This window comes from Meriones unguiculatus, chromosome 1 (genome assembly GCF_030254825.1).
Source record: "Meriones unguiculatus strain TT.TT164.6M chromosome 1, Bangor_MerUng_6.1, whole genome shotgun sequence".
Classification (NCBI taxonomy): domain Eukaryota; kingdom Metazoa; phylum Chordata; class Mammalia; order Rodentia; family Muridae; genus Meriones; species Meriones unguiculatus.
The window spans coordinates 69676801-69704031 of NC_083349.1; the positions used below are offsets into that span (position 1 = coordinate 69676801).

Genomic DNA, 27231 nt, shown 5'->3' on the forward strand with positions numbered 1-27231 from the left:
TGAGCACAAGATTGCTTTGTCCTGGTGTTTTCTTTTGTGTTTATTAATTGTTGTGACTCTGTTGTTGATCTTGTGTCAGCTATCGTTTTGTGCGGAGAGATTTGCTTTTCTTCTTGGTTTGCTGGGAAATGCTGCTACATGACCATGCTGCATGGTCCCCACAGGTCATCTAGGATGGAGCAGGAGGTTCCCATGCTGCATGGTCCCCGCAGGTCACCTAGGATGGAGCAGGAGGTTTCCATGCTGCATGGTCCCCGCAGGTCACCTAGGATGGAGCAGGAGGTTCCCATGCTGCATGGTCCCTACAGGTCACCTAGGATGGAGCAGGAGGTTCCCATGCTGCATGGTCCCTACAGGTCACCTAGGATGGAGCAGGAGGTTCCCATGCTGCATGGTCCCTACAGGTCACCTAGGATGGAGCAGGAGGTTCTCTGCTTGTGCACAGTTTTCAGGTTAACGCAATCAAATCTTCTTAGGGATTTCCCTTGGGATTTGTGTTCAGGAACCCCCCCCCCCAATAAGATCAAAACATGCTTACATTTCCCTTTTAATTCCATGATATTTATTAAATTTTGCCTATTGAACTGTTTTCCTTTGAAGTGAACTTGAAGTTTGAGAATTGGACCCACCTGACAATCTAACCTTTCCACTCACATTCATCTTGGGAAACTTGGGGCACCTCTCTCGAAGTGTAAGTATGAGCTATAAATCTGACCTGTGTGTGCTCAACTAGGAGGCCTAGGAAGTAGAGAACGAGAACACGGGGTCTGACAAATGGTAAATACTCCAAACAAACAAACAAACAAACAAACAGCCACTTTCTCCAGAGTTTTCTTCTCAGTGACATCATCAGAGTAGCTAGAGTTTGAAGGTCCAGGACCCCTTCTGGGTCCACTTAGCTCCCTTCAGTCAATCCCAGCATCTTGATTGGTGCTGTCTTTCCTGCCGGAGCTCTGCTCTGAAATGTGTGGCTGTATCTCACTGAGCAGCTAGACCATGCCGTGCACTGAAAGTCCCATACTTCCCTCCTGGATCACTGTTTCCTCCTGCTTGGCCTTCAAACTAAGCCCTCTTCTCTCTTTAGCTCCTGGCTGACATTTCTGTGAAGGATTTTGTGATGTGCATTTACAACGCAGTGTAAAAATAGACCGAAGTGTGTTATTTAAATATTTACAGGCTTTTGTGGCTCTAGGTGCTATTTTTAAAGTGACCTTTAAAACCATTTTCGAGGAAGACAACTGTACTAGGGAAAGCCTAATCCTTTAAGGTTCCTTCATTAGTGCTGTTTCTGCTTTGATAGCTCATAATGCAGCTGACATCAAAGACCCAAACTCTCCAGAACAATGGCGAGACAACTTCACAAAGCTGATTTCTGTGCTATTACTGCCACCATTAGTTGTCACACGGATGTCTTTCTTTTAGCTAAGCTAGACTCATGATTGATGCCCTAGATACCAGATCCTCAAATGTGCAGATGTGTGCCAATGTGCAGAGCCTTTCTCTGTGTTCATGTATAATTTCACTTACCTGGTCTTCCTTGTTTCTTTGTTTATGACGGGTCTGGGTATGTGCCCTAACTCATGATCCTCTTGCCTCAGCTCTAAAGTGCCAGGATTACTAGTGTACACCACTGTGCCTAGATGTGTGGTTTTATTTTTAAAGAGAAGAGATTCAGTCTACTTTCCAAGTGAATCTGTGATCCCAAAAGCCAGAGGGCAGTAAGATCTCCCCACTCCTTCCCTCCTCAGCCCTGCTCACCATCTTTTCATGAAAGACCAGTTACTCTTTGGCTGTGTTCCAAGGCTCCATAAACTTCTCCGACAAACAAAAGTAAGGGAGATAAGAGGGCAGGGTCTCTGTGGAAAGCCAAGACTTGGTTGGCTGAAAAGGCCTGAAGTGGGAAACCATTTACAGAGTAGGACTTGGAAATCTCTTTAGCTGGAATGTTGTAGGAAAACTGCCCCAAGGAAGAGCTTTTGCTAAGAGGATGCCTGGGCAGAGGAAGCAGCCAGGCACTGGGCCTGTGTGGGTGCTGTGTGGATAGGGTGCTGGCAGAGTAGACGACCTTGCTTTCCCTCGTTTTCAGCAGCTCTTAGAGAAGAGTGTCCTTCCAGGACCTTGTTCTAGTGCATGATAGTTAGGGCATCTGTGATGACTTGAATAAGAATGGCCCTCAACGACTTTTGAACACTTGGTCCACAGGGAGTGGCACTATTAGGAGGTGTGGCCTTGTTGGAAGAGGTGTGTCACTGTGGGGGTGGGCTTTGGGGTCTCCTATGCACAAGCTCTGCCCAGTGTGGCGGCTGCTGCTGCTGCCTGCAGATCAATTCGTAGAACTCTCAGCTCATTCTTCAGCACCATGTTTGCCTGCATGAGGCCATGATGATAATGGACAAAACCTCTGAGACTGTAAGCCAGCCCCAATGAAATGTTTTCCTTTCTAAGAGTTGCCTTGGTCATGGTGTCTCTTCACAGCAATAGACGCCCTAAAACAGCATGTAAGTGAGACGTTTAAGATTGAGACAATGTGGTGCTTTGAGCCTAGGGAATGGCAGGCAGCAGTGCACAAGGCTCTGGTCGGCCTCCAGGGCTGGACTTCCCAGCAGGCTGGAATTTCCTCTGTAATTCCAGCAGCTGAGACAAGGTGACTGCAAGTTTAAGGTCAGCCAGTGCTACGCAGCAAGACCCTGTCTCAAAAGGAAAATGATAAAATAATAATCACATGCAAGGCTGGCATATAGTTGGCAGCTCTGTAAATATTTTTTAATAGATCATACTTCATGCATCATGTTCATTGTCTGGATTAGATACTATCACCCTCATTTTTTGGAATTATAAACTAACATTTAGAGAACCTTTAAAACTGTATCCAAGGGCACAGAGCCTGTAGGCAATAAAGCAGCCTTTATGTCCTGAGCTGGCTGTCCTCAGAGCTCTGGTCATCAGCTACAGTTTTGCAAGCCATTTCTGAGGATGAAGTCTTTGGAAACGGTGTGTGATGCAGACAGTGTGCCCCTCCCTCGGAGGTAACTGCATCTCAAATTCTACAAACTCTGGGATATATACATTTGCCTTATTCAGCAGAAAAGAATTTTGTAAAAGTTGATAACCGTGAGACGGAAGTTTATCCTGTGTTATCCATGCAGCTCCAGAAGGATCAGAAGGGCCCCTGTAAAAGAAAGAACTTTGTGTCACTAGAAGGTGACAGGTGGCAGTGGGAGGAGGGTCAGGTGGAGAGATTTGAAGGTGCTGTGTCATTCTTTATTGGATAAGGAAAGGAGCCCTGAGACCCAGAAAAGGCAAGTAAACAAAGTGTGCTAGTTAATTTTTTTTTTTTAGGCAGTTTTTGTGGTTTTATTTTAAACACAAATAAAACACGGACACAAGCCATCTACTCATTCTTTTCACTGCGCAGCCTGGCATTGGGATTGGTCACTCTGATGGCCAGCTGTGCTGCTCTTCCTATGATGGCTTTCCAGTTCTTGGAGGACACATTGTGAGCAATCTCAGCACAGTAAGACTTGTTGCACATCAGCAGCACCTCCAGCTCTTTGACATTGTGGACCAGAAACTTCCGGAAGCTACTGGGCAGCATGTGCTTAGTTTTCTTGTTGCTCCCATAACCAATGTTGGGCATCAGGATCTGGCCCTTGAATCTTCTCCGAACCCTGTTGTTGATACCTCTGGGTTTCCGCCAGTTTCGCTTGATTTTGACATATCGGTCTGACTGGTGCTTGATGAACTTCTTGGTCCTCTTTTTGACAATCTTGGTCTTCACCAGAGGCTGGAGGGCAGCCATGTTGCCTCAAAACAGATGGCAGCCACCTTGTAGGTAGCGCCGAGCGTGCTAGTTAATTTTACCTTCACAGAACACAGTACACGCATGTCTGTGAGTAAGCTGTGGTGGTAAATCCCAAGTTTGTATTTCCCACCACAATAGGTACTTTTCTGTTGTGATCTAGCTCTGTGCCCAAGGCAGCATAGAGAAGAATGAGTTCATTTTGCCTTACAACACCAGAGGACAGGAACAGCATGGCAGTAGGTGGTGGCAGGCATGGCAGTGGAGCAGGATGATGAGAGTGTGCATCCTTTGCTGAAAGCACAAAGCAGAGAGCAACTAGAGAGAACCGCCTTCAGTGACATACCTCTTGCAGCAGAGCCAAACTTCTACCAACCTTGCACTGTGTTCTCAAACATCTGCGTGTAGTGGGGTCATTCTCATTCACACCTTGACACCCAGTTTAGACTTACTGTTGCATGAATCATTTCCTGGGGAGTCTCAAACAAGGGCCTACTCACCCCACCCAGGGCACCCACAGCAAACCAAAGCACAATTCCACCAAAGTCCAACTTGATTAAGCAGTGCGTTTATTGGGCTTACTTTCAGGGCATGAATGGCCCCAAAGCAGCTTCCCTCCCCAGAAACTGGTCTCTTGTCTTAACCTTCCACCTCTCACGCTTTATAACTACCCAAGACCATGAGATCATGTGTGATTAACGCAGACTCAAGTGTTAGCAGGAGGTACCAGAAAGGGGGTCTAGAGCCTCAATTGAGGGTTTGTGGAACTTCCTTACCTGCTCCTACTCTGAGTAAACACCAGTGGTCAACAGGCCCAACCTAGGAAGCCTCTTACAAGTAATCACAGCTTCTTTGGAGGAAAAAAATGGCTTCTCTACTCTGGGGCTAGAGCTATGCAGCATGTGTCTGGTCTCTTATTTAGTGTGTAAAGTTGGATGCTGAGGCACAGTGCAAATTAATTATTTTCTTTACTGTCGTTAATGATAATACTTTTCACTTATTTGTTCAAATCAAAGCCGTGGTGCCATCTTGAATTCCACACACACAGACAAATAGAATCCTCATTGGAAAGTCATTCAAATTGGACACTGGCAATTCACCGTTGCTGTTACACTGTGATCTACCTTGGGCTACTCTTCCAGCTTCCCAGTTGTTCTCTCACCCTCTGTGAGTACCTTGCAGTTCAGTTCTTTCTTCCTTATTCGAGGCCAACATGATGCCTTGAGGACATAGACTGAAGCATCTACTTTCTGAGCTGAACTTTGCTGTGACTTCTTATGGTTAGCTTAACTTCCATGGTCCAGAAGGCCATTTGTTGTCTGGCCACTTATCTTTCAAAGTCATGATTTGTGACACTTCCTTTACCTGATTCCTGAAAATGCCTAGGAGGACTTCAGCTCAGGTTACTGCTGCTGTGTGAAAAGCTCTTTTCCTAGGGGAACACATGGCTTCCTCACGTTGTGCAGGGAGGGCATCTTCAGTAAGTTCTTTCCTTGCTGTCCTGCTAAAGCAATATCCTTTCAAACTTTCCTCACCCTTGTCAGTGACTCTCTGACCTTATATTCTATCCATCCATCCATCCATCCATCCATCCATCCATCCATCTTTTCCACCAGAGAATAATGTCCACAAGAGCAGATCTATTTTGTTGTCTGTTTTCTCCTGCTCCTAAACTTGTTCCCCAGAAAACGGAAATGTCTTAAAAGTCATCACCCTGAGAATGAGCTTGTTTTTGGCAAGGTATTAAAATTAACATTTGGGATACAAAATTAACTCAAAAAAAAAATCAGTAGCCCTCCTGTATATAAAAGACAAAAGGGCTGAGAAAGAAATTAGGGAAACAATACCCTTCCCAATAGCCACAAATGACATAAAGTACCTTGGTGTAACCCTACCCAAGCAAGTCAAAGACTTGTATGAAAAAAATTTCAAGTCTCTGAAGAATTAGAAGAAGATATCAGAAGATGGAAAGATCTCCCATGCTCATGGCTTGGTAGGATTAACATAGTAAAAATGGCCGTCTTACCAAAAGCAATCTACAGATTCAATGCAATTCCCATCAAGTTACCAACACAATTCTTTACAGACGTGGAAAGAAAAATTCTCAACTTCATATGGAATAACAAGAAACCTAGAATTGCTAAAACAATCCTCTACAATAAAAGATTTTCTGGAGGTATCTCCATCCCTGATCGTAAGCTGTACTATAGAGCAATAGTAATAAAAACTGCATGGTACTGGCATAGAAACAGAATGGTGGATCAATGGAACCAAACAGAAGACCCAGAAATAAACCCACACTTATGGACATCTGATCTTTGACAAAGGTGCCAAAACCATACAATGGAAAAAAAGATAGCATCTTCAGCAAATGGTGCTGGTTTCACTAGATGTCTACATGTAGAAAAATGAAAATAGATCCATACTTGTCACCCTGCACAAAACTAAAGTCCAAGTGGATCAAAAACCTCAACATAAAACCAGACACACTAAACTGCTTAAAAGAAAAAGTGGGGAATACCCTTGAACTCATTGGCACCGGAGACAATTTCCTGAACAGAACACCAAAAGGACAGACTCTAAGAGCAACAATCAATAAATGGGACCTCATGAAACTGAAGCTTCTGTAAAGCAAAGGACACCATCATCAAAACAAAACGAATGCCTACAGATTGGGAAAGAATCTTCACTAACCCTCTATCTGACAGAAGGCTAATATCTAGTATATACAAAGAACTAAAGAAGCTGAAAAGCAACAAACCAAGTAATCCAATTAAAAAATGGGAAACAGAGCTAAATAGAGAATTCTCGATAGAGGAATATCAAATGGCAGAGAAACACTTAAAGAAATGCTCAGCCTTATTAGCCATCAGGGAAATGCAAATCAAAACGACCCTGAGATTTTACCTTCCACCCATCAGAATGGCCAAGATCAAAAACTCAAGTGACAACACATGCTGGAGAGGTTGTGGAGAAAGGGGAACCCTTCTCCACTGCTGGTGGGAATGTAAACTTGTACAACCACTCTGGAAAGCAATCTGGTGCTTTCTCAGACAACTAGGAATAGCGCTTCCTCAACATCCAGCTATACCACTCCTAGGCATATATCCAAAAGAGGCTCAAGTACACAATAAGGACATTTGCCCAACCATGTTTGTAGCAGCTTTGTTTGTAATAGCCAGAAGCAGGAAACAGCCCAGATGCCCCTTAACTGAAGAATGGATGCAGAAATTGTGGTACATCTACACAATGGAGTATTACTCAGCAATGAAAAATAAGGAAATCATGAAATTTGCAGGTAAATGGTGGGAACTGGAAAGGATCATCCTGAATGAGCTGTCCCAGAATCAGAAAGACACACACAGTATATACTCACTCATATAGACATATAATATAGGATAAACCTATTAAAATCTGTACATCTAAAGAAACTAATCAAGAGGGAAGTCCCTGACTAAAATGCTCAGTCCCCATCCCGAAAGGCAGAAAGGATGGACATCAGAAGAAGAAGAAAACAGGAAACAAGTTAGGAACCTGCCACAGAGGGTCTCTGCCTTGCAGACTATCAAAGCAGATGCTGAGACTTATGGCCAACTGTTGGGCATAGTGCATGGAATCTTAGGAAAGAAGTGGGAAATAGCAAGATCTGGAGAGGACAGGAACTCCACAAGGAGAACAACAGAACCAGAAAATTTGAACACAGGGGTCTTTCCAGAGACTCATACTCCAACCAAGTACCATGCATGGAGATAACCTAGAACCCCTGCACAGATGTAGCCCATGGCAGTTCAAGTGTCTAGGTGGGTTACATAGTAATGGGAAGAGGGACTGCCTCTGACATGAACTGATTGGCCTGCTCTTTGATCACCTCCCCCTGAGGGGGAAGCAGTGTTACCAGGCCACGGAAAATGACAATGCAGCCACTCCTGATGAGATCTGATGGACTAAGATCAGAAGGAAGGAGAGGGGGACCTCCCCTATCAGTGGACTTGGGGAGGGGCATTCGTGAAGAAGGGAGAAGGAAGGTGGGATTGGGAAGGGAGGAGGGAAGGTTATGGGGGCATACAAAGTGAATAAAATGTAATTAATAAAAAAAAATTAACATTTGATGTGAATCATACTCTGACTATGGTTTTAAGCCAGTTGTAGAACATAGATACATACTGTCATGTACATTCCTCATGCATTCTGAAAACTCAAACATTAACAAAGTAGAATCCTTTGTTTGCCCTAAAGAGACACGTAATCCAATAAAGTAGGTTAAACTCAGTGAACACTGGGCTGGCATACGCAGTGCTTAGCAGACCCTGACTAGCATAATTTTGCTGAGAATGAGATTCTCAGAAACTACCCATCTCCAGGGGCAAGATTTGGGAAACCTTCAGTGGGGAAGAGACGAGATGAAGGTAAGCCCAGGTTTGGGATACTATGTAGTATTTAGGTTTATGAACTTGAGGAAAAGGTGGAGGGAAACTGCTTAACCAAGGCAGGGAGGGAAACTGCTTAACCAAGGCAGGAACAGAATAGACTGGGATGCTTTACAAAGGAAAATTCTGACCAAAGAGAAGCCAGAGTCAGCAATGCCTAATGACAGGAAAGCCTAGTTAGCATGTCTGAGATGGTATTCAGACTGGGCCAACATTCTCACATGGAGGCCATTTGCTTTTTGCTTCCCCCCCCCCCCAGTATCTTTTTATATGTGGGAACTTTACAGTTTTTAGGACTATTTGCTGTTTCTCTTGAATGTGGTTACTTCATGTTTTATCCAAGGAGCTACGTCTGGCTTGTTTGTGTTCATTGATTAACCACTGTAACCCTTGACACTTCAAGCCAAAAAAAAAAAAAAAGAATTCACCTTTTGTTCCATGACAAGGCAAGGATTTGGTATATCAAGTGTAACTAAGAAGTGGCATATGCCATCACGTTTCACTTAGTTGATGGAAATGCTGCCTTTTTTTCTTATTTAGCAGTACTTTCTTGAAGAGTTTTGGAAAACTAAATGGGTACATCTAAAATTGAGTTTCAATTATGAGAGAGCATAAATAATCACAACTATCATCTCTGGGTGGCCTAGTACCGTTTAAATACTGGTAAAAGAGCTGCATTTTCATAACATCCTTAAAAACACGAGGATGGGGTCCAGACCCTTTTGTATCTGCATGCCTGGACGAAAGGCTATTGAAAATGGAAAGAAGTGGGGCTGAGGCACGGGTAGTCGCTAAAGGATCTTGCTGCATTAAAAAAAGAAAAGAAAAGAAAAAGCAGAGTTCTGTTCCCAGCACTCACGCAGTCAGCTCACAGTCCCCTGTAACTTCAGGACCAAGGCGTCTGATGCCCTTTCTGGCCTGTGTGCACAGTTTACACATGCACACATACATCCACATACACGTAAACACAAGTACAAATAAAGTTAACCCTTTTCCAAAACTGCATGGGACAAGAAGATGTGGGCGTTAGCTCCCTGTACTACAGTTATACTAAGTCAAGGACTGCCCTGGATGTGAGCACAAGCCAGCATGAGCAATAGAATATCAAGTGAAACCAAATCATTAAGTCTAGCATATTTCTTTCCTAATTACCGGGGCCAGAGTTTAGTCATCCTTTGACTTCAGCCTTGCCCAGTACCTGATGTTCCTTTCAGTAATAAACTTTCCTTTCTCGAATCTTTTGCTTAGGCAGGTCCACAAGGGCAGAGTTCATACTTTGGACATTGCTTTGAAAAAATGAGCAATTGGTATGTAAAAGTTTGACAAACTTGAGCTAAGGTCACTTACGGCTTAAACAATAAGACCTTAAAAAAAATTAAGACAGATGAAGACTAATCCAGATCTCCTCCAGGTTGATCCTTCATCCTGAAATGTTTCCCTAAACCTTTAAACTCTAAATACTTATAATAAATATAAAATTCCCCAGGTATGTATGAAACACCAGTTGTTTTAATAGAGAAATATTGGCCTTCATGGATTTCTAAAACATTCCAATCGACTTATGGTTAGATTTGTAATGTCAGCCTCTACACTAGCATGTGTTCATAAGGGATGCGAAAACTGGGAAATTGTGGTCAAAGTGTCAAGCTAGTTCGCATCAATATTTATGTTAATTTTGTAAACACTTATTTGAATGATTTTCGTGATAGCCTGAACTGTAGAGAAAAACCTTTATGGAAACTTAGTGAGGATCAATGTTTTAAAAATCGTTTGGTCACATAGAACTACCTGACAGCATTATCCAAATAGCTTGCTAAGTAAAGCTGCTTACCCTTTAAATATAGGTCATGATTAAAACAGTACTGCTATTAACAACTTCATTATCGAAGGTCCAAAGTCCTTTTGGTTAATAGATTTAAACAATTCTTAATCTACTAAGTAAGTTTTGAAGGTCCATTGGCTACATTCTCTTCAGGCTTCTGCTAATTAATTATGGCTTATTTTGCTCAGGTTCTATTGTCATGCTGGCTGTGTAACTAAGGAAAAGACTCACTCAAGTGATTTGCACCTTGAGGTGTTGAATTGAAAGCCAATCAGGCTTGACTCCAATGATCGGACACTGGTCAAAGAGGAACTTAGGACTGTGCACCAGTGTTCTGAGCTCCTGCCCCCTAATATTGAAGCTCACGGAAGCACTTGCCCACAAAGATCCTTTGGTCCTGACAGCGTGGAGCTGCTCTTGGTCACCAAGATATCTAGAGGGTTGGGTTTAACTTTCCAATGGACGCTATTGCCTAATCTCAGTGTAAGAAGTCATTACTTGATTTCATTGTTTTGTATTTGTCTTGTTTTTTTTATTATTTTAGTCATAGCACTTTTCTTTTTTTGGGACTTTCTCATTGCAAAATTCTTTCTTTGCAGAAGTTTTGAACTAGCTTTTCTGCCATTTCTTCCCCTTACATGAGATATAGTCACAGAATTCTTGGGCAGTTAAAAGGGTCTTTACATCCTTAAATCAGACAATAGATGTTAAAGCTGGCTTTTTATCAATCATCTCGTCTTCTAATTCCACCCTTATCCGTACCCAGCTGAAGCTAGTTACCTATGGGGTGTAGGGGCTGTTTGTGTTGGTGCCTTCAAGAGCTCATTCAGGTTGGAGACAGTCGATGCTACTTCGGCATGAACCAGTAACAAATTCATAGTGGTTTTTGGTCTTGGGGTCAGCCAGTGGCTCAACAGTAAGGGAGCCATTGTCAGGAAGAGACAAATCATGATCTGATTGATTTATTATCCATAATGAGCACTCTGGGGTAGACTGCAGGCTTAGAATCCCAGCATTACTTAAAACTATCCCTGTAATGTTGGGTAAGTTGTCTAGCCTTTTTGTGCTTTACTCTTCCTCATTTATCATATGGACTTTAACAAAATCACAGGTAATTTAGAAGACTCTGTGAAGGCTTCTATGTGGATGGAGTAGAACAGCACCTAACGCAGAATGAGTTTTCTGTGACGTAGAATGGTCAGAGTGATCTTCATCTCTCTATCCCCCCCCCCCCCTTTTTTTCTTTCTCTGACTCACTGTTTTTCCTCTGTCTTCTTTTGCTTTCTCTTAGGTCTAGACAGAATTTCAGGTGCATATATATGGCTAGAGAGAAAGAGAGAGAGAGAAATAAATAGGAGCGAAAGAAAAATAACTATAGCGAGAAATGCATTCTTTAGGTCCTAATTTGTTAAATAGGACTGGATTGTAAATTTGCCTCTGAACTTTTATTAGCCAGAGAGGAAAATATGATCAGTTGTGAGCATCAAAGTGTCAGACTGAACTAACATGTCAGTTGGTTCGGAAAATAACAGATCTCCCAAGCCCAGTTTTGAGTGCCATTCCCCTCAAGAACCCTCACAGAAGGGATGTCATGGGCAGTGTAAAACAGTGGCTCCAACGGACTCACATTTTTCACAAAGTCAAATAATATGGGACCTGGCTAACACTCCTATACTTGACCCACAGGTGCTTTCTCTGCAGAACATGCCACTGAACGGGCATCATGCTAAATGCTGCACTTTGCATTTGCAATTTGCAATTTGTTAAATTGGCAAGTCTGAAAAAGGAGAAAATAGATCACTCAGTGTGTGTATGTGTGTATGCGCACACATGTGCGTGCACCAGCACAGGCAAGTGAGCACATACATGCACACAGGTACACACATGCATGTACATGCATGTGGAGGCTCCAGGTTACAGTTGTGTGTCATCCTCTCACCAAACCGTGGTTCACTGGTTGGTTAGGCTGGCTAGCTAGCATGCTCTGACTGACTGCTGCTGCTTCCAGCTGTGATGCTACAGAAACACACCTCCTGGCCTGGCTTCTGGGGATCTACACTCAGACCATGACACTTGCACAGGAAGTATTTTACTGAAAGAACTATCTCCCCAGCCCAGCATTTAAAATAAATGTGTTGCCTTGTGTGTTTGTGTGTGTCTGCCCACAGACCATGTACATACCTTTGAATGATAATTGAGTGGCTCAGATATGGCCAAGTGTTTTCCTTCAAGATTTGTGTCTGGATCTACACAGAACCCTCTTTCTCAGGTAAGTGTTTAGGCAAATTCCTGCATGGCAGGCTGCTTTCAGACATATTATTTCTGCAGCACTCTTTATTATTATTATTATTACTAAATAGACCAAGCATTATTCACTGTAGAAAGGGACTACGCCAGGGTGGTATGCCTGGGTGTCTGGTGAGCTGCCGTCCAGGCGGTCTTATTTGTCTTCCCTTTCTGCAGTGTAGCTACTCACTCGGAGTGTTGTAGCTGTGCCTAGAACCCCAGCTACTCAGGAGAATGAGGAAGGACAGTCCTGAAGTTAAGAGCAACTTTTCTGCACATGTATCCATGTGAGTAGACTTGATTTTGGGCTGTGCTGCAGATCGTATCAAGGCCTTTGTACATGCCAGGCAAACAATAATGTAAGAATTTGAAACATTTGTTCATTATTTTATCGTTTTTAAATGAGTTTTTGTAATGAGTTTTCTTTCAGAGAGAAAGAAAACACTTAAGCACTTGACCCACACCAGGAAGAGCTGCCGAGATGACTCAGTAGTAACTGCGATGAGCACTAACTGCTCCTCCAGAGGACCCAGGTTCGATTCTCAGCACACACGTAGTGGCCCACATTCATCTGTAACTCTTTTTTCCGAGAGGTCTGAAGCCCTCCTATGGCCTCCATGGACACTACATACATGTAGTACGCAGGCATACATGAAGGCAAAGAGTGTGTGTATGTGTGCGTGTGTGTGTGCGCGCGTGTGTGAACATATATATGAGTGTGTGTGTACGTCTATATAATTACTTTAATTTTTAAGCTATAAGCATACTTAGTCCTCTGGGTTCAATGAGGGAAGTGTCATGTATGTAAGTAGAATAGGACTCTCCAGAAGGCTGAATAAATGATTCGCTAAGGAAAAACAATATGTGGGTTATAGGCCACTTGGATCATGGACTTTAAGTTTGTAGTTATTAGTTCTATTTTATATTTTAGTCGTAAAATAACCACTCAAACTATGGGTACACATGCTGGCCGATATACTGGATCATTGGCACATTTATGTATTTTATGAGGGGAAATAGCCTTTTATATAATAGGCCTTATAATAACTGTCATGTTTATATATGAAAAATAAGCACCTGCCATTTTCTTGTTATTCTGAGGTCAGAGCCTACCACAGAGATTTTAATATTTGAAAACTCTTCTATTCAGTAGAATCTCAGCATTTAAAATAATGACTTTTTTAAGATGTAGCATTCTGCCTCACTGTATCTGACCTTTCTTGGTCAGGGAAAAACAAACAGACAAAAAACGTCAACCCCTCTTGTTTCTTATTCTTACTTGTGTTTTCACACAGCTCAGTGTTAGGTGATCATTCTTGCTCCTTAGTTTCTTTAATTAGCATTTACCTATTGCACAACTGCCAGGGGAGGAGACACTTTGCCATCGTGGTGTTTGCCTGCATGCATGTATGTGCGCCATGTGCATACTTGCTGCCCAGGAAGCTCAAAAGAAGGCGTCAGATCCCTAGAGGTTGTAAGCCACCATCTAGATGCTGGGAACTGAACCCAGGTCTTCTACAAACCACTGCTCTTAACTGCTGAGCCATGTGTCCAGGCCCATACCTTATTAATTTTTAAAGACTTTTTGAATCAAATACTACAAAATACCTGTTTTGTAGATAGATGCATAATATGATTAGCTTTAGTAGTTACACTTTTTTTTTTTTTTCCTGCACACAGGCCATGTTACTTGTTTGAAAAGACTCCCTTAGCTGAGGTGTGGTGAATCTCATTTGTATTTCCAGCACTTGTGAGCTTATAGCAGGAAGGTCACTAATTTAAGGCCAGCCTGGGCTACCATAGATAGATGATAGATAGTAGATAGGTAGGTAGGTAGGCAGGCAGGCAGACAGACAGATAGGAAGGCGGGCTGAGAGTCTTTTATATTATCATAAGGTTATTTTGGGAGTTTATCTTGTACTCACACCTTCCTCCATCATCATCTCCCCTCAGTCTGAGAGAACTGAGGCCATACTGCTGCATTAACTGCACCAGTTTCAGTGGAAGAGTCAGTGGTTCCTGGCTGAGCAGTAATCCCAAATGTATGCAGTAAGCATGCAATGACTCGAAACACATGAGCAAATCTCTCCACTCTGGAATCTCAGTTGTGAAAGGACAGCAAAGTTTAGCCTTATTATCACAAACTAGTGCCAGTTTATTTCTAACATTTTTAGAGGCCTCAGCCCTGGCATTTAAGGGAAATATTTGCAGGATGGGGGAAAAAGGTTAACATAGGAAGACAAAGGTAAAAAAGCTAAGGCGTCACACAGATGCAGAATCCAGACAAACGCATAAGCTCGGACATTTGCTGGACAGACCTGTGTACAGGCCATGTCAGTTTTACTTGCATTTAATTAGTCTTATGCCCGTTACACTCAACAGTAATGCAGTGAGGGAAATCGTGGAAAGTATACTTTTTCTAGACACCCCCAAGTATTGCTGATTTAGGACCCTCCAGTGTGTTCAGATCTGATGAAGACATGAGCAGCCCTGATAGCTTCTGGACAAAATGTTGAAGGGCCTGGGATGAACTGCTTGTGCTCTGGCCAGAGGCCTCCACATTGTGAGCCTTCTTGAGAAGCATTTCCCAGCCTCAATCCAGCAAACCATGGCACAGGTCAGATCCCTTGATTTGGAAATGCTCTTTGACACCATCCAGTCTGATTTCTACCTCCTACCTACATTTTAGGAAAACAGTTGATTCCAATTTCATAGGAAAAAATCAAGTAATTTTAACCAAAAGGAAAAATAACTTTGTCCGTTTTTGTTGCGTTTGATCGCTCATCAAATAGCTGAGCCCTTGTGAAAAATGCCTCCTTGAAGATCTGTCTTCTTCCAGGTTCTAAGATGGATCTAGACTACATGGGCCATTCAGTGTGAGATGAAAATGTCAGTTGTCAGACTGAGTTTTGGATTTTCCTAATGGGGCTTGTTCTACCCTCCTCCTAAATTTCTTTAAGCTGCCTGTTGAGAACACCAGCTTTGGGGGATCCTGGGAGTTTGTAACGGGAGCTGTTTCAGCACAGTGCTGCTACACTGACTTCAACATGGTGTCAGTGCTGCTGCTGCCCTTGAAGGCCAGAGGGTGGGGACAGAGTGAGCCACAAAGATGCCACACCTAAGTGGAGCATCGGATGTCCACCTGCCAGCACTCATGTCTCCTTCTCACTCTTGATCTCTATGTCCAGGTTTGTGCTGTTGAGCTATAATCTGAAGGAGGATTGCACATGCTGAAGGGTTACTCCTGTGTCCAACATGGAAATTTCCAGAAAAAGCCCTGAAGATTTAAACAACCTGTCTGGTTGTTTGTATGAAACCTATTTGTGTATACACTTTCCTGTGCACATTGTAAAACTGAGTGTGAGATTCAGGGGAATGGTTTTCAGGTCATTAAGAAGCAGTCAGATTGTTTCATGAGGAGACGCCTAACTGGGTTGTTAGAGCACTCACTGCCCAAATGCAGTGACCCAGGGCAGCTCTCTGCACCCAGTAAGGAGCTGGGCACTGCTGGGCCAGAGACAAGAGAGCCACTAGCAGAGCAGGGTCAGTGGGAAGCCCACTCTCAAAGTCATAGGACGGGACACCTGATAGATTTGGGCCTCCACGGAGATGCACGCCTGCACACACATGTGAATGTAACACCACCCATGTATTTTATTTTTGATGTCAGTATCCCATGTTCTATAAAATCCAAATTTAGAAAGAAAAAAGCCTGCTAATAGTTGTCTGTGCTAGAGCGTGCTTGTAAGGAAGAATAACAACTGCAATGGCCTGCCCTTGAGAACGAGCCCCTGTGGTTGTCAGAGGGTTCTAAAAGGGCAAACAAGCAAACAAAAGCCCCTCTTTTCTACAGGCATGAAAACAGAGGCATTGCTGTGTCGATGTGATTAATGCTGTGCCTGCTTTTACACTAATGTCTAATGTCGTGTACCTGAGGCTGTCAGAAATTGTCTTTGGAGTGGTCTGGGGAGTGAGCATGGTGTGCTTGGGATGGGTAGAGACTGGGGCAGGAGAGGGTTCTGTCTCAGACTTTCTTTGTAAAATATAAAGTTACTCTTTCTTTCTACATTTTATCCTGGGTGATTTCTTTCTTCATCCCACGGGTTTTAGCAAAATCATGTACCTTTGAAATAAGCATTTATTGGTTAACAGTTTAAATTTGTAGATCTTACAACTGTGATTTTCCATAAACATAAGCAAAACTTGCAGTAAAGCCTTTTCTGTGTCAACAATGGGGAGGAATGAAAGTTCATGAATTCTTGTGTTTTTATTTGGTTCCTTAGCCAATGCTTAATTTTGCTGTTTATTTCATAAATATCTCTATGTGATAGAAACAGGCTGTTTTCTTCTTTTTGTTTCATATGTGAGGCATGGCTCCAGAAATGGTGTGTTTTTGTTTGTTTGTTTGTTTGTTTGTTTTGGGTTTTTTTCTTGCTATTAGTGCTGTTTAACCTTGTCTTTCAAAGTCTGCACAATTCACATATTTCCTCAGTGTGAAAGACAGCCCACATTGGAGGGGTGAGTGTCCTGAGGTAGGGCACACAGCCATGTAGCTGTGAGAGAGTTAATTGATCTTTTTTAAATGTAGAAAAGTCAACAGGCTCCTAGAATGTTTATACCTTTGGCAGAGTATACAGACAAATAATTTTTGTCACCCTCTGACTTCTCATCTGGGCATGGCTGTTCCTGAAATCATCTCTTCAAGATATCCAGAGCTAGGTATTTCTCCTGTCTCCTGACTCCATGCCCTCCCAACTTTACTTTTCTTCTTCTGCCCTTTTCTTTTTTTGTCTTTCCTCTTTTGCAGGCTCTGGGCTTTCTAACTTTAAATTGATTAGAATGCATTAATTTTTAAACAAGTGTCACAATTCCTTAACTGAGCACTAAAAGGTTGAGAAGGCTTCATGGTGTAGAGTCTGATCCAAAACTAAGTGAGAAGAATTTTAAAAACAAGGGCAGCCCTTCATTAGCCCTCATGCTATCTCCTGACAGGCCCCATGCTCCTGCGTGGCCATGCCAGGCCAGGGCGAGCCCTGCTGCCGTGCACCATTTACCCTCTGTCAGCAGCTTCAGTCAGAGCCCAGCGATACCGCACGTGCGAGTCTGTCATGCGTCAGCCTCAATTAAGCTCATATTGCCGTGCTTGGGAAATCCAGCAGCTTCCTGTTAACCATTTTTTGGGTTGTTGTTTTTTGTTTGTTTGTTTTCCTTTTCTATTTTTTAAATTCAACTCTCTCTAGAAACCCTCTCTTCATTTGGTAATTTGGTGTGTTCGTGGTATTTTAAGGTTTTACCAAGAAAAGTAGGTTTCATAGGAAACAATTTGTGCAGGTTTCAAGATACGGACTTTACTGCAGAAATAGGCATAAGAATGCACCTATTTAAAGGGGGCTGCTGGGCTGCCCAGGCTGACAGTGTGTACCTGTGCCAAACTTGGTTTTGAGTCCCAGGCAGCAACTTCCCACTGGTCTTTCAAGAGCTCAGAGCAGCAGGCATGCAGCTCTGTAAGCTGCTCGGGTGCTTGCCTCACCAGAACTCATACACCCTGCCACTGGGAGGGAAGAAGGCATTCTTGTTTTAAGAGGAAAATGAAATCTTACTGCATTTGAGGAAGGGAAAGTATAGACAGTGCCAGTGTGTATTTGGTTCACTATTTTGTGGTTTACCATACCTTCAAGGGGAAAAACAAAAGACCACCCATGGCTTCCTCATGACAGGTGGCTGGCCAGCTAAGTTAGTCTCTTCAGAAGAAATTGTCTTTTAAAGGGAATTCTCAAGAAGTTAAAGAGGCAGCTTTGAGAGAATTTCCTTTTCTTTCTCTTGATAGCTATCAAACACTCAAAGGGCCCCCTGTGCACTTTAGTGGACAGTGAGCCATCCAGACAGTTGGACCTTTTGAAGGGTTTATGGAGATTTTATGGACCTGGTCATTTTGTAAAGTCTGGCTAACCCACAAGGCTATTGTCGGCTGTTGGTGACAAGTCACAGCATGAAATAAATCACAGTGCTCTAAATCCTGTGAGGTCTGTGGGAGCAGACAAGGTTCTCAGCAGAGAGCAAGGTCAGTTCAGAGGAGAGGGGGAATGTGCGCTGCGGTTTTGTTTTCCGTAAGCGCACCGCCACTGTCGGCAAGTAGCTTTTAAACAGAATGTATCGACAGATCAGGCCAAGGGAACACATGCAATAGACAGATAATGGAATTCAGGGGCCCAAAGTATGGGGCAACTGGATCATGATCGAAATTATTAACTGCAAAACTTAAAAATCCATTACTTCCCCAAATTCACATTGGTAATAGATCAAGGATTTCTGATAAGGTACTATGGCATCCATGATATCAGCTTTATGGGAGATATATTTTAGCACCAAATGTACAATTGTTGAATGCCTTAAATGAAAAAGGTGTTTACAAAAACCAAGTGTCACACAGTAGGTTGGCAAGGGCTTGTTTGTCCAAGACACTATAGGTTAAGAGGCTGCATTGGGAATGCGAATGGCAGTAGAGTGGCCATATAAATTAATATTTAATACAGTTTCCTTTTGTTTTTTAATTGTATAAACTGTATTGTCTTTTAAAAACTTGTTAATAAATGAGGACATCACACATAAACATTAACCAGATCTCAAGTCTATGCAACTCGGTGACCCTCTGTATAGTTAGACCAGACATTCAGAATGGAGGCTGTGAACAAATTCTGTACAACTTGGTGACCCTATATACAGTTAGACCAGACATGCAGAACAGTTTCTAACTTATTTCATGTATGTATTCACTACCAAAAAAAATAATAATCCACAATAGAATTAGAGCTACAAAAAGCTCTAATTAGAGCTTTCTGTCCTCTTTTGTAGCGTGTCCATCTCCTGCATTCATCCCTTATACTTAGCCTTTCTTGTCTTTTCCTCATATACATACACTATTTTCTTTTGGTGTGTATACATATGTACATATATATATATATATATATATATATATATATATATATATATAGGGCAAGCCTCAAATGTCAGTTCTGGTGCCTTTCCCACCTGTTGTTTGAGTCACATTCTCTCATGGGCTTGGAACTTCACCCTATAGCTCAGCATAGCTGGCCTTCAGGCATCAAGGGACCACCTATGTCTGAATCCATTTCACCATTGTTGGGGTCACAGACATACCCACCACCCCTTTTTAGGTTCTGGAAATCCAGGCTCAGGTCCTAGCAGTTGTAAAGCAAACACTTTACCAACTGAGGCATCACCCTAGCCTGTGGAATACTGCTGCACTTTTACCTCTGATCCTGATGTAGGTCTTTGAGGTCTTTAAGGTATCATTTCCTAGAGAACACACCTCTTCTTTAGATGAGCTCTAAGTCAGTGCTTAGGTGCTCAGTTTACTAAATATTTGTGAGTCCTTATGTAGCAGATACTTGTTAGCTGTGTGTCAGTGCTGAACAAAACACATCCCTAACCTTAGTGGACTTTGTAGTCTAGTGGTACAAATAGTCATTAAAGAGCAAAAGCTTTAACTAAGTAGATCTCAGAAGGATCGTTGTTAAAATCTAGCCTGAGAGCCAGGAGAACATTCCTGTATATACATGACAGGAAGTGTGAGAGCTGAGTGGATATAAAAAGTGAGACAGTGAGGTGGGTGTCTCACTCAGTAAGCAGAAAGAGCCAAGTTCAATGGTTGTGGGGTTCGAAGAAGCATGACACATCAAGGGTTCGTGGGCCACGTGGTAGAATGTTCTGGTCTTCATTGAGGAACAGAGATGAAAACTATATCATATTTAGATTCTGCGGACCTTGTCTGGGTTTTGCTATTAATTTTAAGGACAATTTTCATCTGAAAAAAAAAATCAAAGGATTAAGCATCAAAATTCTCCATGTAGGTGATTATTAGCAATAAGAGGCCTTTTTGTCTTTTCATTTACCCAACTTTAGCATTTAGAAGCCAGGGTTACTAGTGTATTTAGGAAAGCTCTATTGGACAATGAACTTTTTTGCCCAAATACTAATAATGCCTAGTGGAAAACACTGAAGTGAAAAATCATGTGGAACCTTTCTAGTCTAGCCAACTGTTCTCTACGGGAAAGGAAGGAAGACTCAAGTCTCTAGAAAACTGGAAAATGAGATTTAAGCATCCTCCCTAGGGTACTCCTTGTTGTTTAGCTTCTTTAGGGCTGTAGATTTTAGTATGTTTATCCTATATTATATGGCTAATATCCGCTTGTAAGTGAATATATACCATGTGTGTCTTTCTGGTTCTGGGTTACCTCACTTAGATCTTTTCTAGTTCCATCCATTTGCCTGCAAATTTTATGATTTCAGTTTTTAGTAGCTGAATAGTATTCCATTGTATGAATGTGCTACAATTTCTGTGTAAGCCAATAGGTAGTTCTGTCTCCATGTGGGTCCCAAGTAAAGGGAGCAGGCTGCCTCTGTCATGAACTCAGTTGCCTGATCTTTGATCACTTCCCCTTGGCGATGTAGCCTTGCCAGGCCACAGAGGAAGAGGATCCAGGCAGTCCTGATGAGATTTGATAGGCTGGGATCAGATGGCAGGGGAGGAGGACTCCCCCTTTCAGTGGACTAGGGGAAGGGGACAGGGGGCAAGGGGGAAGGAGATGAGTGAGGGGGCTACAGTCAGGATATAAAATCAATAAATTGTAAAATAAACAGATTGAATAATTAATTAAGTAGAAAAAAGAAAACAGGAAAATGGGTAGAAATGCTTATTCTAGCATCCTGAGAGCTTTCTTTCTGGAAGGATAATCTAAGCTCTTTTGGGAAAAAAAGGAGTATTTATCTCTAAACATAACTAGACAGTGGGTAGATCAAACAGTGGTATGTGGGAAATAAGGAAAATACCCAAGAAGTAAAAACAAACAAACAAACAAAAAAACAGAAACAGCAAATGGAAACCATAGTAGAGAGCAGTGAGCTGAAGGTGAGTAATACAAGCTAAGATGCCCGGGGACGAGTGGACCCTGAAGCACAGCACACTGGGGTCTAAGCTACGGAAGCACAGTCACTGTGACGTGTGCACCCTGTCTGCCCGGATTGGACGGCCAAGCTTTGAGCACCCACTCACCAGTGCTGCACATGCACCAGCTGGCTAAGATAAGCCCAAGCATGCTCCACGTAAGGAAGTTCAGCAAAAGTGAACTTGTTAATACAAGAAAGCGTAACTGAGGATCAGTTCAAACAACAAACAGCATGTTTTCATTTTTCAAGTCTTTCAGATACTGAAGTTGTCAACATAGATTACTGGACACAACTAAGTGTACAGAAAAAGTTTTAAAGGATTTTGTAACATCAAGGAAGCCAAGAATTAAAATCTGGATGAATATATTAAAAAGCAAATTAGAGAAGAAAAGACAATTACTGAATTGGAAAATCTAACACAAGAAATCACACAGAACTCAAGACTGATGCAACATTAAATACAAAACATCAGAGAGGTGTGGACAGGTAGATACAGTGGAAACCCAGAAGACATTGGTCTGAAGTTGAACCTGGAGGGGCTTGCTTATAATTCTAATTCTGAGGAGGCTAATGCAAGAGTATCTTTAGTTCAAAGCCAGCCTGTGATTCACAACTCTGTCTCTGAAAATGAACAGCACTGAAAAGACATCAGTTCCGGGTGCCAGGAAGTAAAGTTGAAGAACTATTTGAAAAAATTAGTAGCTGAGGAATTTTCAAATTTGGCAAAATATGAAAATGAACAGATAAGCAAAAAAAAAAAAAAAAAAAAAAAAAAGAAAAAGGCAAACAAAATAGAACATTTCACTTCCACATACATTGTTTCAAATTGTATACCACCAAAGGTAAAAACTGTGTTACAAGACATAGACCTGATGGAGAGTAGAATCTCAGCAAGACAAAAGACAGCAAAATATTTTCTTCCAAGAGCTAAAAGAAAATGTTTTCCAGCCTAGGCCTGGCTTCTCGGCAAACAGCCTTTCAACAGCAAAGCAACATGCAGATCCAGGTGCACAGAAACAGCACTAAAGTCACTACCAAGTCTGGTGACACACCTGTAAGACCAGCCACACTCAGGAGGCTGGAATAGGAGCATTGGCATGAGCTTAAAGCCAGCCAGGCATAAGTTTCAGGCCTCTCTGGACACGAGTATAAGCCTCTCCCAGCCCCAAAAATCAAAACCACAAAAGTCTAAGGATGGATGATAGATGATCCAAGAATGAAAAGCAAGTAAGAAATTGCTGACTCTTAAGTGAATTCAACAAACACTGTAAGGTTTACATTGGTAATGTGGATTTACCATGCAGTGATATAGTGTTTGTCTGGTATGTACAAGGTCCTGAATCCCAACAAAAGAACCTCAAAATAAATAATAACAACAGAACAGGGTTTTTAAATAAAAAAGAACTCAGGTCTGAAGATAGCTAAATCACCAGTAGAGGATGTGCCTAGCATATGCAAGTCAGCAGGTTAAATCCGGGAGCACATCAATACAGTCATTAAACGGGTAGAAGGTACATTGTTAGAGTGTAAAAAACACTTGCAGTTCTGTATAACAGTCAAAAAGAAGTGATTTTAAAAATCATGGCTATTGTTTGCAACCATGAGAGTGACATGAAATGAATATTAGTCAAAGACTTGTGAATGAATGAATTCTTTGCTTGTCAGCTGTGATCATGGGCAACTTAATTCTCTGAACTCTGAACTTTAATCTCTTTGCCTTCTTTTTTTGTTTTGCTGTTTTTGGTTTTGGTTTTGGGGGGTTTTGTTTGTTTGTTTGTTTGTTTGTTTGTTTGTTTTTTTAAGACAGGATTTTTCTCTGTAGCCTTGGCAGAGAGTCCTGGAACTCACTTTGTAGATCAGGCTGGCCAGGAACACAGAGATCCATCTGCCTCTGCCTCCTAAGTGCTGGGATTAAAGGTGTGCGCCACTGCAGCAGGCTGGAACCTCAGTTTATCTGTAATCTATCAGTCATAGTAGCAGTTACAGTATCGTGTGGTGTAGGTAAGCCCATGCCCTGTTGTCACCATCACACACTGGTGGAAGCTGTGAAGGCAATGACAGCAGCCCAGGGTCTCTGGTCTCAGCAGTGATGACACAACAGGCAGAGAGTGATGATTTTTTTTCTTGCATATAGTGATTTTTTTTGCATATTATTATTATTATTTATAATTTATTCATTTTGTATCCCTGTTGTTGCCCCCTCCCTCATCTCCTCCTGGTCCCACCCTCCCTTTTTCTCCCCTCGTCCACTGATAGGGGAGGATCTCCTCCCGTGTTGTCTGACCCTAGCTATCAGGTCCCATCAGGACCGCCTGGATCCTCTTTCTCTGTGGGCTGCCTAGGTTGCCTTACCAGGGAGAAGTGATCAAGGAGCAGGCAACTCAGTTCGTATCAGAGACTCTTTTCTCCTCTTACTAGGGAACCCACATGGAGACTGAGCTGTCTATGGGCTATATCTGAGCAGGGAGTCTAGGTCCTCTCCATGCACAGTCTTTGGTTCATGCATCAGATTCTGCAGGACCCCCTCAGCCCAGATTTATTTGGCTTTGTTGGTCTCCTTGTGGAGCGCCTGTCCCCTCCAGATCCTTTTATATCTCCCTTGTTCCATAAGACTCATTGCACTCTGTCCAAAGTTTGGCTGGCAAATGGATGGAACTAGAAAAGATTATCCTGAGTGAGGTATCCCAGAAGCAGAAAGACACACATAGTATATACTCACTTATAAGTGGATATTAGACATATAATATAGGATAAACCTAGTAAAATCTACAGACCTAAAGAAGCTAAACAACAAGGAGGACCCTATAGAGGATGCTTAATTCTCATCCAGAAGGGAAAACAGGATAGGCACTGGAAGCAGTAGAAGAGAGGGAACAGGACTAGAGCCTACCACAGTTGTCCTCTAAAAGACTCCACCCAGCAGGGGATTGAAACAGATGCAGGAACTCACAGCCAAACTTTGGACAGATAAGGATTTTAAAGTTCATAAATTGTCAAAAGACAGGAGAAATAATTCATATCTAGGGAGACAGAGGCGCCCTCGGGATGGACTTTAAGAAGCAGATGGCCTTTATGGTCTACTGGTAGAGCAGGAGGCCTACTGGGCTGCAGACATGCTTCCTGTGCCTTCTTGAGTCCATCTTGCATGGATCTGCTCAGGACACTCCAAGTGAAAGCCCTGGTTTAGGAGGCACCAAGCCTAAGTAGGGGCAGCTCACTTGACTGGCCGAAAGAAAGCAGGATTCAAGGAAGTGTCAGAGGAAACACATAGTACCGTACAGGTGAGCCTTGTCTGCACAACACATCATGACCAGGGAATAACTAATTTCAGATAACAAGGAAATACATGGAAGAATCTAAAGAAAGGTACATGCTTCCTCTAGAACAGCCACAGTGTCTTTTTTTTTTTTTATTCCTGAATATTGCTTTATTTGTTTTAAGTATTTTTTTTTCAATGCAGTTTATTCAGGAACCTTGAACAATCCTCGGACCCTGGGGAAAGCCAGCCCACAGCTTAAATAGCCTCTGGGTAGCCAACCCCAGCGTGCCACGTGGGCAATGCAGATAGGTCCACATACATGGAAGCAAGCCAGATCCTCAGCCTTAGCCAAATGTGGAGTTGTTTGTGACAGAGAGCACTCACCATCGGGAAGGTGGAAGGCGGAAACCAGCTCCATCTTTAAGGTGTGGCATTACGCAGCTCTCTACAGTTCCCCCTTTTTGTTTTAGACGCATCAGGCAAGAGTAGAGGTCTGAACTCTGATATTAGAAATAAATTGGGACTTTGTACCGATGTTCATTTAGGCGTCATCCACCCATAGAGCATCAGACCCGTCCGATACCTTTTTCTCAGAGGCGGGACCTGGGGCATCAACACGCATGCAATCAGACATGCTCTTCTCTGGGTCGAAAGTGGCTGACCCTGAGTGAAGTGCTTAGCCTCGCATCCTGAGCGTAACATTTTAGCTTTTTATGGTAGCCAACCATGCTTGGGGAGACTGTCCTGCTTCAATGGCTGTAAAGGCCTGAATGATCGTGGCTGCATTACGCTGTTGTGAGACTCTAATCTTGCATATACACCACAGGCAAACCAAGGAGACCAACACCAGAAGGCCTGCTAACGCTCCCATGCCCGCCCATTCCTTCAGATGATTCATGGCTGCAGCAATCCATGGTGATAATCCTGTGGCTAGTCCTGCGTCCACTCTGGTAGAATTTACTGTGATAATGGCCACTCTCAACTGCTCCATCGTAGTATCGAATTCTCCAGTCCAGTTACCTAAAATATAGCTAGACAATTGTTTAGACAGATTTGCAGCACAGGAAAAATTCTCATGTTGTATGCTAGTGACACAAAGTCCAGCATACTTTCATTGACAGCCAGGTTGAGCGATTTGCCATAGGGTATCAATTTGCTCCTGCACGAGTTCAATCCTCTGATTGACCACCATCTAAAAGAAATAGTACGTAGAGTGATGGATTCAGAAGGTTGTCATGTTGGTGGTGTGAAGCCACACTAATGTAGGGATTTTTCCAGCTGTCGCCTGGGGTTACACGCTAAACATGTGTGTGGTCCAAGCCAGTACATTGCATCTGGAGTGAAATGGTTCTTTGGAAAGAAGTAGTGGAGATGGGAGGGATGCAGTAATGATGGCAACCTTTTAACTCAAGTGCAGTGTGCCCAAGACATGAGGCTGAGCATAGAGGAGAGCCTCAGTCCTTGTATTCAAAGAGCCTATAGTCACATTAGGGTAGCTGTGTGACTTTCCAGTCACTCTGCTCTGAGCATTGCCCCCACGTTGGAGGCCTGGGCTCCAGGCCTGTGTGTCTCCAGTTCTGTTTCAGCAGTTTGTACTGTTTTCACACCTAATGTTCACAGAGGTTCTCGCTTCAGTGTTTGGCCCAGGTGCATACAGTCATCATTGTGCCCCTGACTAGACACAGCTGGGGGAAGAATGCCTGTGAGTTTAATTAGGTTCCTTCCTGTGAGCCATGTTGGGGACAAAGTGTGCAGGACCTTTGTTCCTGACAATGAAAGGGGTGTGTGAGCTAGTGAGTGGTGGGGCAATAGGACTGTGGGACAGTGTGATGGGCTGTGTGGGTGAGAGATAGGTGTGAATGAGGAGACATCCACGTGAGGACGTGATTGAGTGGATCTGGGAAGGTCTCAACCCACTGGCTCATGTTTTTACTTTTGAAACTGTTCAGCAACAGTCTGGAAGTGTTCCCAGGACTTCTCAAAGTCTGTACTAAAGTCATTCTGGCAACAGTGTGGGAATCTGTAAATGTGATGGGTAAAAGCACATACTGTCTTTAGGTCTCATGACTCCATGTAATATAAGTAGTGTGTGTATTCATTCCATTTAAGTGTCATTGCAGTGCACTGGAATTTGTATCTTGTTATTGGACTGTTGGCTCACTGTTACTTCTCACTGAGGCAGTTTGATCTGACAAGCATTTTATTCCTCATTGATGAGCAATATGAGTCATGGCGGAAATATAAAAAGAAGAACACAGTCCCTGTTCTGAGGAATTTAACGTTTGGTGGTGACTATAATGAGAAAACACCTCTGGGTAAGGCTTGCCTGGTAGGCCAAGAGCTGCAGCACAAGTGCAAAATATGTTTGCCAGTAGGAGAGGAAGAAGTAACGTTAACGACGAGAAGAGTGGAAGACTCTGGTGTGGTCACTTCTGAACTGTTTTAAGCCATGGCTACAAGGCTAGTGCAGTGCTCCTGAGGAATTGAAGTCTGGGAGTGTGACCCGCCCCGGAAGTAGGATCAAGGTTCTATCCTCAGTGGTGCAGTGTGAAGTCCTGAGACTAGCAGCGGAAGGCTCTGTCTGTATGCCTGTGTGGGATTCTCTCTAGGGTGCTGTGGGTTTTCTCTGGTTATGAACAGAAACACGAGAGACTCTATTGATTACTGTTTG

The 27231-nt window shown here is 42.8% G+C and overlaps 2 protein-coding genes across 9 annotated transcripts in view; one reads left to right on the plus strand and one right to left on the minus strand.

Annotated features, from left to right (window-relative positions):
• Positions 1 to 27231, plus strand: part of Vti1a (vesicle transport through interaction with t-SNAREs 1A) — a 310414-nt gene that overhangs the window by 111623 nt on the left and 171560 nt on the right. The gene's annotated exons all lie outside the window — the stretch shown is intronic.
• LOC110560940 (large ribosomal subunit protein eL32-like) lies at positions 3345 to 3828 on the minus strand. Its single transcript, XM_060391218.1, has one exon. It carries the CDS (start codon positions 3797 to 3799, stop codon positions 3392 to 3394), a length of 408 nt encoding a protein of 135 aa, XP_060247201.1. The 5' UTR covers positions 3800 to 3828; the 3' UTR covers positions 3345 to 3391.

Coding starts and splice junctions, on each gene's coding strand:
- LOC110560940 (XM_060391218.1), bottom strand. CDS start 3,799: ATGGCTGCCCTCCAGCCTCTGGTGAAGACCAAGATTGTCAAAAAGAGG.